Raw genomic sequence first — 14,368 nt, forward strand, 5'->3', positions numbered from 1 at the left:
TTATTCGTAACATACATGTTAAGTAGCCCTTATTGAAGTACTTCGAATTATAAGTATTTTGGAGTCTTTTTGATATTTGGAACATTTGCATAAAGTTTATGGTTGAGAATTCCTAATCTGAAAATTCAAATTTCAGAATGATATAAAATCTAGACATTATTTAAGAGGCACAAAGATGGACAGAGAGCTCCCTCCCACCCTTTTTGATTCATTCCCAAATATCTGCTGTAGCAGCAGCTGGGCAGAGCTGAAGCTGGGAGCTTGAAACTCCCTGTCTCCCTCGTACGTAGCAGGGACCACACTGCTTGCCTCCCAGGGTATTTGGTAGAAGGAAGCTGTTATCAGCCTGGATCCAGTACTTGAACTCAGGCACTTGTATGGGATACAGGTATCTTAATCACTAGCCCAAACATCTGTCCCCTCAAGCTTTTTAAAGTGGGAAAATAGTCAGTATTTGTGAGCAAACATTGAGGTCACTTCTGTGGAACTATAAAGAAAGTTTAACATGCATATTAAAAACATTTACTAAATAAACATTCCTGGGGCGAGCATTGTAGCACAGAGAGCTAAGCTGCTGCCTACAGTTTTGGCATCCCTGTAGTCAACAATTATATTATATACTTAATTGTTTATTTAAGATTTACTTATTTATTTGGGAGACAGAATTAGAGAGAGGGAGAGACAAGGAAAGAGAACTTCCATCCACTGGTTCACTTGCCAAGTGGCCATGGTAGCCAGGGTGGCCAGGCTGAAGCCAGGAACCTGGAACTTCATTCGGGTCTCCCAGGACTTGGGCTGTCTGCTGCTGTTGCTTATCCTGGGTGCTTTAGCGGCGAGCTGCATGAGAAGCAGAGCAGCCGTGACTTGAACCAGAGCCCATGTGGGATACCAGCTTTGCAAGTGGCTGCTTAACCTGCTGTGCCACAACACTGGCTTTATTTACTCTTTTTATCCTGTAATATTAGCATAATGATTGGAATTATATTAACATGCCTTTACAATATATAGCATAATGAAAATTTTTTTAAAGATTTATTTATTTCAAAGGTGAATTACAGAGAGAGAGAGAGAGGTCTTCCATCCACTGGTTCACTCCCCAGTTGGCTGCAATTGCTGGAGCTGGACTGTTCTGAAGCCAGGAGCCAGGAATTTCTTCCGGTCTCTCACATGAGTGCAGGGGCCCAACTGCTTGGGCCATCTTCTACTGTTTTCCCAGGCCGTAGCAGGGAGCTGGATCAGAAGTGAAGCATGGGGCTGGTGTTGTGACATAATGGGTAAAGCCACCACCTGCAGTCCCGGCATCCCATATGGGTGCCAGCTGGAGTCCCGGCTGCTCCACTTCCGATCCAGCTCTCTGCTATGGCCTAGGAAAGCAGTGGAAGATGGCCCAAGTCGTTGGGCCCCTGCGCTCATGTGGGAGACTGCAAAGAAGCTCCTGACTCCTGGCTTCAGATCAGCACAGCTCCGGCCATCGCGGCCAACTCCAACTCCAGCATATGGAATGCCAGCTTTGAAGGCGGTTGCTTAACGTGCTACCCCACAGCACCAGCTGCTTGTATAGACTTTTTTTTTTTTTTTAAGATTTATTTATTTGAGGGCCAGAGCCCTGGCTCACTAGGTTAATCCTCCGCCTGCAGCCCCAGTATCCCATATGGGCGCCAGGTTCTAGTCCCGGTTGCTACTCTTCCAGTCCAGCTCTCTGCTGTGGCCTGGGAGGGCAGTGGAGGATAAAAAGATTTATTTATTTGAAAGAGTTACACAGAGAAAGGAGAAGCAGAGAGAGAGAAAGAGAGAGAGCTAGCCAGTGGGCGGGCTTCCATCCGCTGGTTCACTCCTCAGTTGACTGCAATGTCCGGAGCTTTGCTGATCTGAAGTCAGGAGCCAGGAGCTTCTTCTGGGTCTCCCACGAGGGTACAGGGGCCCAAGGACTTGGACCATCCTCCACTGCTCTCCCAGACCATACCAGAGAGCTGGATGGGAAGTGGAGCAGCCGAGTCTCAAACCGGCACCCATATGGGATGCCGGTGTTTCAGGCCAGGGTGTTAACCTGCTGCGCCATAGTGCCGGCCCTGACATTTTTAAAACCAAAATATTAGGCAAATTATATTGATTCTGCATGTCAGAATTATAGTTAGTAACAGTGGAAATAATTTTTGAAATGCAGTTCTACTTGTTACTTTCCTTAATATTCTGCATGTTAAACAGGATAAAGGGCTCTCTTTAGTGGGTCAGGGAGATAACTAGAATTACATCATGTTTTTTGTAGTTGCTTTTTGGTTTCTATTTTGTTGTTTGCTCTGATTGCATATCAGGTTTCTTGAGAGATGTGGAAAATAAATACATACATATGTGTGTATGTATATATATATATGTTTATGTGTGTGTGTGTATGTATAAGTTGATGGTTTTAAACTGGAAATTTGATAACCTGCTTGTTGGTTTCAGCATTCTACTGATTATGTATGTATAATCTGAAGTTTGATACCTTATTTTACCAGTAATTTGTGGAGATGAACAACTTACTTTTTTTTTTTAAGATTATTTATTTATTTGAAAGTCAGAGACAGAAGGAGAGGCAGAGAGAGAGAGAAAGAGGTCTTCCATCCCCTGGTTCACTGCTTAGTTGGCCACGATGGTTGGAGCTGTGCTGATCTGAAGCCAGGAGCCAGGAGCTTCTTCCAGATCTCCCACATGGGGTGCAGGTGCCCAAGCACTTGGATCATCTTCCACTGCTTTCCCAGGCCACAGCAGAGAGCTGGATCGGAAATGGAGCAGCCTGAACTAGAACAGGTGCCCATATGGGATGCCGGCGCTTCAGGTGCAGGCATTAACCTGCTGCACCACAGCACCGGCCCCAGAGTATACAGTTTGAATATCAGTATTAAGTGTCTAGATTGCAGACCCCTTGAATTTGAGAAGGAATGCTCTTTTTTTTTTTTAAGGTTTTTATTTATTTATTTATTTATTTGAAAGGCAAAGTTACAGAGAGGCAGAGAGAGAGGTCTTCCATCCACTGGTTCACTTTCCAGATGGCCGCAATGGCTGGAGCTGCACCAATCCGAAGCCAGGAACCAGGAGCTTCTTCTGGGTCTCCCATATGGGTTCAGGGGCCCAAGGATTTGAGCCATCTTCCACTGCCTTCCCAGGCCATAGCAGAGAGTTGGATTGGAAGTGAAGCGGCCAAGACTCAAACCGACGCCCACGTGGGATGCCGGCACTGCAGGTGGCAGCTTTACCCACTACACCACAGCACCCGCCCTGAGAAGGAATACTCCTAAGACTTTTTTAGAAAGTTGGTTACTGTAACTACTGCTGCTTTTAGAATGATATGTTACTCAGCCCTACATCAGGAGAGTAATATATAACATTAGTTTAAAACTACTGTTATATCAAAAATTATGAACTTTAGAATAATTAAAACAACTTAAGAGTTTCACATGAAAATAAGAAGCGTATATTATAAAACCTCCATTTTTAAAGCTTTTCCACTTGGTTTTCCTAACCACGATCCATTTCAGCAAGCTTTTTCTTCTTTGAAAACCACTGAGCAGCCTCTGGTAGTTCTCTTGTGATTCTCCACTCACCCCTTTTGTATAACTAGTTTAGCAGGACATTAAGTAACTGTTGCTTCTACCACTAGAATGCCTGTTGATTGTAGTCCCACTTCTGCTATTCTGGTTTAGTATCTCACCATTTCCCATTTCCAGTTATTTCTGCTGTTATAACTATCTTCCCAAAGCATATTTAGGTCATGTCATTTCCTCGCTATATTATTATATTGTCTCTTTATTGCTATAGTTGTTAGCCATCTTTATATGTCATTTAAGATGATCCTTGGCAGTCTGACCCTACATTCTTACTCATTCTTCTGTGTCCCAGTAGGGGTGAGCTTTCACACTGTTTCTTACTTTGTTTACTAATCTTGTAACTAAACTTTATTATACTTAAGCTCAACTGAATATTCTTGGCATGGAAAACCCCTGTGTGTGCCTGCATCAGATATTGCCATACTGAAAGTATTCCTGATACCTCACCATGCAACATTACCTTCCTCCAGTGTTGCCTTATACTTCCTTGAGAGGGTTTACTGATTGATACCTTAGAGTAGAGTTGTATAGTTTGTTTTGTTTTCTCCATAGCTTATAAGTCTTTTGATGAAGTGGCCTTTGTCTTATTTAAATTGTTTTAATGGCTGCCTAATGTAAGACAGAATACACAGTGTATACTTCCACACATTTTTATTTATTCAGCTTGTTTCTGCTTTGTGTATAATGCTTCTATGTATATTTCTGTGAAGAAATACAAGAATGAATGTACATGTTCCATTAATATTAACATATCTTTAAATTTACTTACTACTAGGAAAAAAGACATTGATATAGTAAATTCAAAGGTGTTGTACATTAAGTGCTATGAAATTCTTAGCACCGACAGTAAAAATCATATCTATTGCTTTAAGTATTTTATTCTTGTATCATCTCTGAACTCATGGGACTGTGTGTATATTTAAATTTTTCTACCCATTTTCTACACATCAGTTATTGGTATATAAAAATCATAAATTACTCTTACAAAGTATAAAACTTCTATTAAGGTAATAAACTGAATTAAGAATTTAGTTTAATGTATTATCTAAGAATCATGGTATTTTAGCTAAGAATTTATAAAGCTGACATTTTGAGATGTATATTTTTCTTTGACTAGCCTCATTTTTTTGTTTGTTTTTCTTTTAGTGAAGTGATAGTGCTGGGTAGTTTAATTTAGTGTGACTCATTGAAAAACTTCAATATTAATTCCATTTGCACAGTTTGATTTCATTCAGTTCTCATATTCTCTTAAGAAACATGAGATTTATTGTGAAGTGTTTTATGTTTTATGATTAATGAGAAATGTGTGATAGACATATTTATGGTGCAATGTAATGATTTGTGAAGTGTGAATGCAATGCTCTGTGTTCTTTATACTCTAATATATTTAATTTGTTTCTAGATGCTGGCATCACCATCTACATCAGGTCAGCTGTCTCAGTTTGGGGCAAGTTTATACGGGCAACAAAGTAAGAATTTTGTATTTATTCTGGAATACTTTAAAGAGAAAGATAAATAACTACCAAATAAAAACCTATGCTGCCCCTTTAAGGTTGAAAAGACAACAAGACAATATTTAATTTTCATATTTATATAACAAAATCTCCATAATTTCAGGCCTTAATATTTCTGAATTAGTACAAATAGGATATATAATAAATTTTAGCTTATTTTGACATTTTAATTTATTTGACATCCTTTGAAATATTTTTGAAGAAGAATTTGCTAAACAAATTAAAAGTAGCCATTCTTTGTGTTTCAGTTAGAGTATGTTAAAAATTTTTTTGGTTGGGTAGGTTTTTTGTTGTTGTTGTTCGTTTGTTTTCTGACATCATTATTATTGTAAATCTGTTACTTAGCAGCAGTTTGTAAAATACTTTTTGTTTAGCAAATATTTCTTCTTTTCCCTAGCTCAGTGTGGGTATAGGATTTAGATTTTTGTCTCACAGTTCAATTATTTTTCCTTCATATGGTTTAAGCGCTTAGCACAGTGCCTGGCGCATAGTAAGCGCTCAATAAATATTAGTGATCGTCACATAAAATTTTTATAAAACTCTAAATTATAAAATTTCTTCATATTTTTCAAATTTTCCAGTTTGTTACATAAGATTTTAGGATCTCTGTTAATGTCAAAAGATCTGTTGATTTCTTATTTCTGTTAATATCATTTCTGTTAATGGAATGGGAGAGTTAAATTATAAATGGTCATCAAAGATTATATAATAATTGGGTAACTTGCGGAGACATCTGATAACTGACTATCTTAACCTGCTTCAAATAAAAATCAGTTATTTGATTTGGAAGTCTTGATAGGTATCAGAATAGTTGTCATGCCATTTTACTGTCAAACTGATTTTGAAGCTTAGTGGGGGGATGTATACAAAGATAATTTCCACCTTCTTTTCCCTATCTTTTCTGGAGTTCTTCTTTTGTTGTGCAACAAAGTTTTGTTAATACAGAACTAGCAAATAAAATGTATCAATTCCTTGTGTATCAACAGTTTTCCTCTATGTAGAAAGCCTTTTATTACGTAAGAAAGTATTGTTTTTTTCATCCACAAATATTTCCTTTTAGTTGAGGAAATATATTCAGCTAGGAATTTGTCCTATTTACTGTGTTTTCTTGGTATGATGTTCACCCTGATGATAGCCTATACATGAGAATATTTTCTTATTTAAAACTGCCTTTACATATGTACAGCAGCATGTGTAGTGCGAACATCTTTTTTTCTTTTACATTTTTAATATTCACAATAGACTATAGTACCACAAAATAAGTAGAAATGGAATATGGAAATACTATATTTGAGAAACTGAGACTTTTTAAAAGGAGAGCAACAGTAATTTATCACCAACTGTTTGGACTTTAAAGGTTCTGATCTGATTCTTAAATCAGCAAATCTGAAATTACAATTAGGCTAAGATACAGAGTAGATTAAGTTTGAAATGTGATTGTATCTTTGGTATGCTAGACATTTTTTACATCTTAATTTCTATATATCACTGTGTTCTTAAGAATATACAAAGGTTAGGCCGGTGCCACGGCTCAATAGGCTAATCCTCTGCTTGCAGCGCTGGCATCCTGGGTTCTGGTCCCGATCAGGGCGCCAGATTCTCTCCCAGTTGCTCCTCTTCCAGTCCAGCTCTCTGCTGTGGCCCGGGAGTGCAGTAGAGGATGGCCCAAGTGCTTGGGCCCTGCACCTGCATGGGAGACCAGGAGAAGCACCTGGCTCCTGGCTTCTGATCAGCGTGGTGTGCCAGCCACAGCGGCCATTGGGAGGTGAACCAACGGAAAAGGAGGACCTTTCTCTCTGTCTCTCTCTCACTGTCCACTCTGCCTGTCAAAAAAAAAAAAAAAAAAAAAAAAGAATATACAAAGGTTAATAAATGAGCAAATGTATTTTCATAAGGTATAATTACTGGTTTGGAAAGGAGTCATTTGACAAATCCTGTTTGAGTTCAAATAAATCGTTATATTCCTATAATGTTGGTGAAGTGATATTTTGAAAATATGGCTCACTCTTTCACTTTTTCAGACTGACATTTTAGAATCTAGTGTATAGAAATATTGAACCTGAGACTAAGTGTGTCAGGTCACAGTGCAATTATTTGCTTCTAATACATACATTTAGGAGTTATAACTAATGGAAGATGACTGCCTAGATTGCCAGTCTGTATCTATTAGGACTGACTCAAGAGAGTCAAAGAGCTCCTTTTTGGTGGAGAGTCTGAATAAATACCTAGCTAAATGAGAGAACACAAACTACATTGCGGAGCTAGAGGATCAGTGTTTCAATCGTGATAAGTCAGATGATAAAATTTGAGGGACTGGGGCATGCACTGTGACTTGGTGGGCTAAGTGTCCACCTGCAGTGCCAATATCCCATATGGGCACCAGTTCATATCCTCGCTGCTCCTCTTCCAATCTAGCTCTCTGCTATAGCCTGGGAAAGCAGTGGAAGATGGCCCAAGTCCTTGGGCCCCAGTATGCATGTGGGAGACCCAAAGAAGCTCCTGGCTCCTGGCTTCGGATCAGCCCAGTTCTGGCCATTGTAGCCATTAGGGGAATGAACCAGCAGATAGAAGACCTTTCTCTCTCTCTCTCTCTCCCTCCACCCCTTCCCCAACCCCCATCTATCTGTTTGTACCTCTGCCTCTCAAATAAATAAATAAATCTTTAAAAAAGGGGGGGGCAATGTACTTTAAAAAAGAGGATTTGAGGGATTAACTTTAATGAAGGATGGAGAGGTAAGGAATTAGGTGGAGGTAGATTAGAGATCTTATTCTTTTTTTTTCTTTTCTTTTCTTTTTTTTTTTTTTTTTTAAGAACGATTTGGGCCTTGGCTCACTTGGCTAATCCTCCGCCTGAGGCACCGGCATCCCATATGGGTGCCGGGTTCTAGTCCCGGTTGCTCCTCTTCCAGGCCAGCTCTCTGCTGTGGCCCAGGAAGGCAGTGGAGGATGGCCCAAGTGCTTGGGCACCTGCACCTCCATGGGAGACCAGGAAGAACCACCTGGCTCCTGGCTTCTGATCGGCGTAGCTCCGGCCGCAGTGGCCATTTAGGGGGTGAACCAATGGAAGGAAGACCTTTCTCTCTGTCTCTCCCTCTCACTGTCTGTAACTCTACCTCTCAAATAAATAAATAAAAAATATATAAAAGAAGAAAGATTTATTTATTTTACTTGAAAGGTAGAGTTAGAAAGAATGAGAGACACAAAATGGAGAGAGATTGATCTTCTATCTGCTGGTTCACTTTCCAAGTGGGCTGGTTCACTTCCCAGGGGTGGGCCAGGCTGGAGGTCGGAGCCAGGAGCTTCATTTGGATCTCCCACTTGGGTACAGAGACCCAAGGGCTTGGGCCATCTTCCACTGCTTTCCCAGGCCATAGCAGAGAGGTGGATCGGAGGTGGAGTATTAGGGACACAAACTGGAGCCCATGTGGGGTGCTGGGAGCTTCACCCACTACACCACAGCTCCAGCCGCTGCCCTGAGATCTTATTGTTACAAGTAGCTGCTAATTGAGTTATTTAAAACCAAAAGTTGCTTTTCCTCCCAAGTGCATCGAGTACCACCATTAACTTTGTAATCAGATTGGCAAAATTAAGTAGTAATTTTTGTCATTAAAATGTGAGATCTGGACCTGTGGTGTGTCCTGATGCTTAGAAAAGTTAACAGTGGAAGAGGTAGAGAAGGAATAGTGTCCTCTCAAGAACTAAGACTTGCTGAGTTTACACAAGGACAGGAATTTGTCTTGCAAAGAATATAGAACTGCTTAAACCTACATTTTGCCTAATTTGGATCGAAGTGAGTGTGTAAGAGCATGAGATATCCAGAAAATGCTGGCTGATGGCTTGTGTAATACCAGATTCTAGTATAAGATGATTGTATCCCAAAATGTAAATAATTTTTGATCCATGACTTCACATGAATACATGCCAGATGATAACTACAGAAAAAATGAACATACACTTCTGTTCAAGTTGCTTGATACTCTCCAATTTTTTTTTTTTTTTTTTTTTGAGTTTGTGTATAAGATTTTAGGTACAATTGGCTGGTGCCGTGGCTCAATAGGCTAATCCTCTGCCTGCGGTGCTGGCACACCGGGTTCTAGTCCTGGTTGGGGCGCCGGATTCTGTCCCAGTTGCCCCTCTTCCAGTCCAGCTCTCTGCTGTGGCCCAGGAGTGCAGTGGAGGATGGCCCAAGTCCTTGGGCTCTGTACCCGCATGGGAGACCAGGATAAGCACCTGGCTCCTGGCTTCTGATTGATGCAGTAGCCACTGGGTGTGAACCAACGGCAAAAGGAAGACCTTTCTCTCTGTCTCTCTCTCTCTCACTGTCCACTCTGCCTGTCAAAAAAAAAAAAAAAAGATTTTAGATACAATTTATAGGTTTAAAGATCTCTGGGCATCCTGAAGCTGTCCCTTAGATCGGAATCAACATGAGACCTGGAATTAATTTTTCCTGGATGGTCAATACATTGAAATTAAATGATAGTATAGTTGGAGTGTTTTCTTACCAACAAGACTGAGAGGTTTGTAGAATTGAGAGGAAATTGTATTTGTTGAGTTCATTCAGCGTTTTCTAGATATTTTACAGGCAGAAGCAATCACTTACTTTTAGTGAATCATCAGGAAAGGACTCGGAAATTAGGTTATGTTTGAATTTGGCCTTGGAAGAGTGAAGTAGTTTTAGCAGTAAGAACAACATCTACAACATGGGATATGTTTGGGGGAGAATCCACTTTATCAAGGCAAGGGAAATCTATAAGGCTGTTATTGGTTTCAGTGAAGAAGTACAATCTGCATGTTTCTGTAGATATCTAAGATCTTTGCTACTTTTCAAGTTCAAGACCACACCTGTGACGGCATGAAATATTCCCCCTCAAAACATTATTTTCTGGTAAAAACCATCTGTTGTTAGATTCTCATTTTATCTTCTTTTTTTTTTTTTTTTTCATTTTATTTTCATCATTAAGACTAGCTGTAGGGTTTCTTTCCATAAACTTATTTTACTCACCCCAAAAAAGTACTAATCTTTATTTAGTACTCACTGTGTGTCAGTCGCTATTTTAAATGCTTTGTATGAATTAACTAATTTATTCTTCACAACAGCTCCATGAGAGACTAAAGAACTTGCCTTATGTTATGAAGACATAGAGCCAGGGTTACTTATTTTCTAAGAGTAACTATGTGAACACAAGTGGAAAACAACAGATTCTTTGAATCCTAGATGCTGTAAGATGCTTACTGAATGCTGTGACACTTAAGGGCAATTTGCACATAGTAGAAACTACCAGTGTTAAATCCACATGTGCTCACAATCTGCAGAACTGTCTACAGAAGACATTGTGATAGGATTTATTAATTCATTCTGTGTTTATTGAGTGCCTACCGTTAGTAGAAATTATTCTAAGGTCCAAGTAAGAATGTGGCAAATAAGTTAGTTCCTGCTCTCATGTTACTTATATTTTAAAGGAGAAAGAGAACAAACAGGCAGGCAGTACACTCAATGAATTTTGTATGGTAATAAGTACTGTAAGTTAGATTAATGGGATGAGTTGGTGGAGTAATATTTTACCTGGAGCAGGCAAAGAGGTTACCTCTAAAGAGGCAATATATGAATTAAGCCTTTGAATATTGAGGAGGAGTCCTTGGAAAGATCTGGAGGAAAACTTTTTAGGTATGAGCAACAGCAAGTAAAAAAAAGATTTTAAGTATTGGGAATGTAAGAATGGACTTAATGTGTTAAAGGAAGAGTTAGAGGGCCAGTGTAATGAATAAAGAGAGATCAATGAAGTATCAGTTATTAATACATCAAAAGTTTGGTAAAGATTTGTTAAAGAGTCTGGATTTATTCTCAGTAGCAAAGATTTTAGGATATAGGCTAATTTTTAAAGATTAGTTGAATTGGTTAGAGGAGGGACAGGTGACAAGAGACCAGGCTGCTACTGCAGTAGTCCAGCCAAGAAAATAAAGTGACTTAGATTGTGGTGTAGGCATTATGAAGGGGTCAAGTTTGAAATATTTTGGAGATTGAGTTAATATGAAAGAGAGGTATCAAGGATGATTTCTAAGGTTTCAGACATGCCTTTCTTTGTGTATGAGTGCTACAAGTCTGTACAAGAAATTTGGGTTAAGGAAGAATACAAGGTATTCTTGAGTGATAAACACAGCTCTTCCACAGATAAAGATCCTTTGAAACTTGTATAAAGATCAGCTAGGTGTAGTCTGGGTTTCTAAACTGGTTCTGTCACAGCAGCAACTTCTCACAGTTGGACATGTTGAAGCCAGTAGTTCTGTTTATGTTTCTTGTCTCATAACTCCTTGGCACCTGGGAAGCAAGCCCACTTGCCTTCCGAGTTGTTATCATTTTCATACCCCTTGCCATTCTTTCAGACTGAACTGTTGCTAATACCATTTCACTCATGACTTCCCTACCGCTATGACCGCTGGATACCTGGTTAAATATCTTTCATTATTTACTTTATATATTGTCTCCTCCAGGAAAACTTTTCTGATTGCAGATCCATTCTATTCCTGAATCTGAGTGGAATTTTAGGTGTTAGCATGCATGTACTCAAATACACTCAGTACACTGCAGGTAACACCTTGATAATTATGTTTGTTTGCCTGTTTAATCATTTTTAAAATAATCTTTCATATTTCTATAGAACAAGAGAAAGCAAAGTGTCTTTGGTGGAGAGAGTGGTATGAATAATAAAGGTACAGGGAAGATTTGAAGAGAATAGGAAAAGGACAAGATTATGAATCAAGTATTTAGATTGTAAGAGAGTAAAATGTTCATAGAGGTTAGAAAAAATATTTTGAGTCCTGACTGAATGTTGTAGATTTAACTGTGATTAGAATTAATGGTATAAAACAGTAGTGTTCAACGCTGGTTGCACCTCTGGAAACACCTGGGGAGTTTTAAAAATCTCAGGGCCAGTGAATAGCCCATTCTCAAACTAAGTCACAGTTTCTGGAGATGAGACCCAGACACTAAAGTTTTCTTGGTAATGCAAAAGTTAGCAACTATTTTTCTAAAAGGTTGGAAAGCTAAGTTAATTGTCAAGGGGCATTGGAATAGGAGTCAGACATTGGATCATTATCCTTACTCTTCATTGTGATTTTGGCCAAGTCATTTAATGGCTGCTTTGAGTTCTTCATCTATAACTTAGTTGAATGATCACTGGAGTCTTTTCTATTCTTAAAATCATTTGAGCTTAATAAAGGAAATTACATAATGAAATCATTTTATAGGGAACATTAACCAGCTTAAGTGAAGGACAGGTTGGAGGTAACAAGAGATTGAGATAAAGTACCATTTAGAACTATTGTCTTTTGTAGTATAGGTCACTGCAGTGAGTTGGTAGAGGAAGTTGACTGCTTTGGGATTTGAAAAGGAGACACTTTCAGACTTTTTGAGTTGATTAGGGGCTCTCTCCAGCCCCCAGTAAAGATTTCAGGAGACTTCATTTAGGTATGAGAATTCAGGAATTAGATTGCTATGGTTGAACTTTCTTTCATGTAACCTGAATTGTTATTTACCTCTAGCAAAAGATTAAATGAAGTATGGCGCATATTGCCAAAACTATTTTAAGGGATGTGCTCTTAAGCAGTTTGTGAGATGGAGATAATGTATGAAATAATTTCTGAGATCATATTCTTTAGAGTTTTTGAAAAATGATCTTTAAAGAATTCATCCCATTCTTTGAATATTTAACTCCCTGCCAAATGAGAGGTGAGAAATATGTTTATGTAGTCTTCCTAATGTTGCAGTATTCTTTGTTATAAATTTTCGGAGTAAAAGAAAAGATATTGATTCAGAATTAACCTTTTTAAATTGTGTTCTCATTCTTTTATTCCTTGTCTATAAAAAGTTGTCACCATCTTCTATAGGATTATTGTGAGTAGTAAATAGTGCGTTGTTGTCAGATCTCAATAAATTTTAATGCTGCTGCCCTCTCATGTCCTCCCAGTCACCTACTCATGTTCCTGGAAACATATTTTTGTGTTAAAATGTTGGGTTTTTATGTGCAAAAAAATCTTTTAAGTTCTTTCTTTTTTAAGTTTGCATATTCTTGGCATGCTATTTGGGAGATCATTTTCTGTGATGTTGGTAGAGTAAGAGTAAATTTTTCCCATCCTTGCATCTTCTAGTTGTAATAGCTTGACTGAAGTAAATCAAATTTAGTGACTCAGTTTATTTTATTTCTAAAAATAATCTTTGTGTGCTTCTATTCAGTCCTACTGATTCTTTATCTTAAAGAAATCCAATCTTATATTAAATTTAAAATAACTTCAGCCTTTCCCATTCTTTCTGTATCCAGAATTTTTCTTTGTTGATATTCAGATAATCTCTGGCATCTAAAATATTTCTGAAATTATAAGCTTTCATTATATGACATAGAATAATATGTAAACCGGAAATTGGAATGGAAAAATCTTTTGTAAGATGAAATTGATTAAAGGGGGCCAAAAGGGTGCTAGATTTTTGGAAAATATGTTTGTAGTAATGATTTTGTAGAAAGAAAAGGAAAAGAAAAATAAAGGTAGAAGAATGGAAACCACCAGGTATTAGAACCAAAGCTGAAAGTAAAATGAAGCGATTGGAGCAAGAGATGGAGGTTTAGGAAAAAAATCTTGGAGAGAAGGAAATAAATGTTGTATTGGACTCTGATAGTACTGCCAATAAAGAACAGTAGGAGTTAAGAGATCTAAATTCTAGTCCTACTTCTTTGTGTCACCTTAGAGAAGTCTGTTAACTTATTTGAGACTAAGATTTCTTATCTGTAAAATGTGAACACTGAACCAAGTGATCTTTAAGATCCATTCTAGCTCTAAAATTATATGCTATTTTTTGGTGGTCAGTAACTCTGGGAAACACGCTCCTGTGGGAATTTTGTAGCTGTGGCTCACTTGAGGAAGGCATGTTTGTGGAGTGAAATGTAAGCTCTCTGAGAGAAGAGACCTTTTCTCTCTTACACGCTGCTATATGCCCAGCAGCTAGGACAGTGTTTGTCACATAGTAGACACTCAATAAATGTTAAATGAGTGATGTAAAAATATCATTGTAGTGATTTATTATGGTAGCACCTAGAGGAAAACTGATCTGCTTTAGGTAGAGAAAAGATTGTATGCCTCTAAAGGAACCATCTTAAATAGGCTGGTTTTTAATCTCTTCTTTACTGGCTTGTCCCAGATTCAGAGAACATGACTGAAGCTAGTAGCTTTCTCATGATCACAAAACTGTGACTGGATGCCATTGGAGTGACTGATTTA

At 38.4% G+C, this 14,368-nt stretch overlaps 1 protein-coding gene across 9 annotated transcripts in view; it reads left to right on the top strand.

The window, feature by feature from the left end:
* Nucleotides 1–14,368, top strand: part of CNOT2 (CCR4-NOT transcription complex subunit 2) — a 121,679-nt gene that overhangs the window by 77,540 nt on the left and 29,771 nt on the right. For all 9 annotated transcript variants that reach the window (XM_002711329.5, XM_070052629.1, XM_008256781.4 and 6 more), the window contains one exon: nt 4,990–5,056. In XM_002711329.5, the coding sequence (XP_002711375.1) occupies nt 4,990–5,056 (67 nt within the window). The remainder of the gene's footprint in view (nt 1–4,989; nt 5,057–14,368) is intronic.

This window comes from Oryctolagus cuniculus, chromosome 11 (genome assembly GCF_964237555.1).
Source record: "Oryctolagus cuniculus chromosome 11, mOryCun1.1, whole genome shotgun sequence".
Taxonomy (NCBI): Eukaryota; Metazoa; Chordata; class Mammalia; order Lagomorpha; family Leporidae; genus Oryctolagus; species Oryctolagus cuniculus.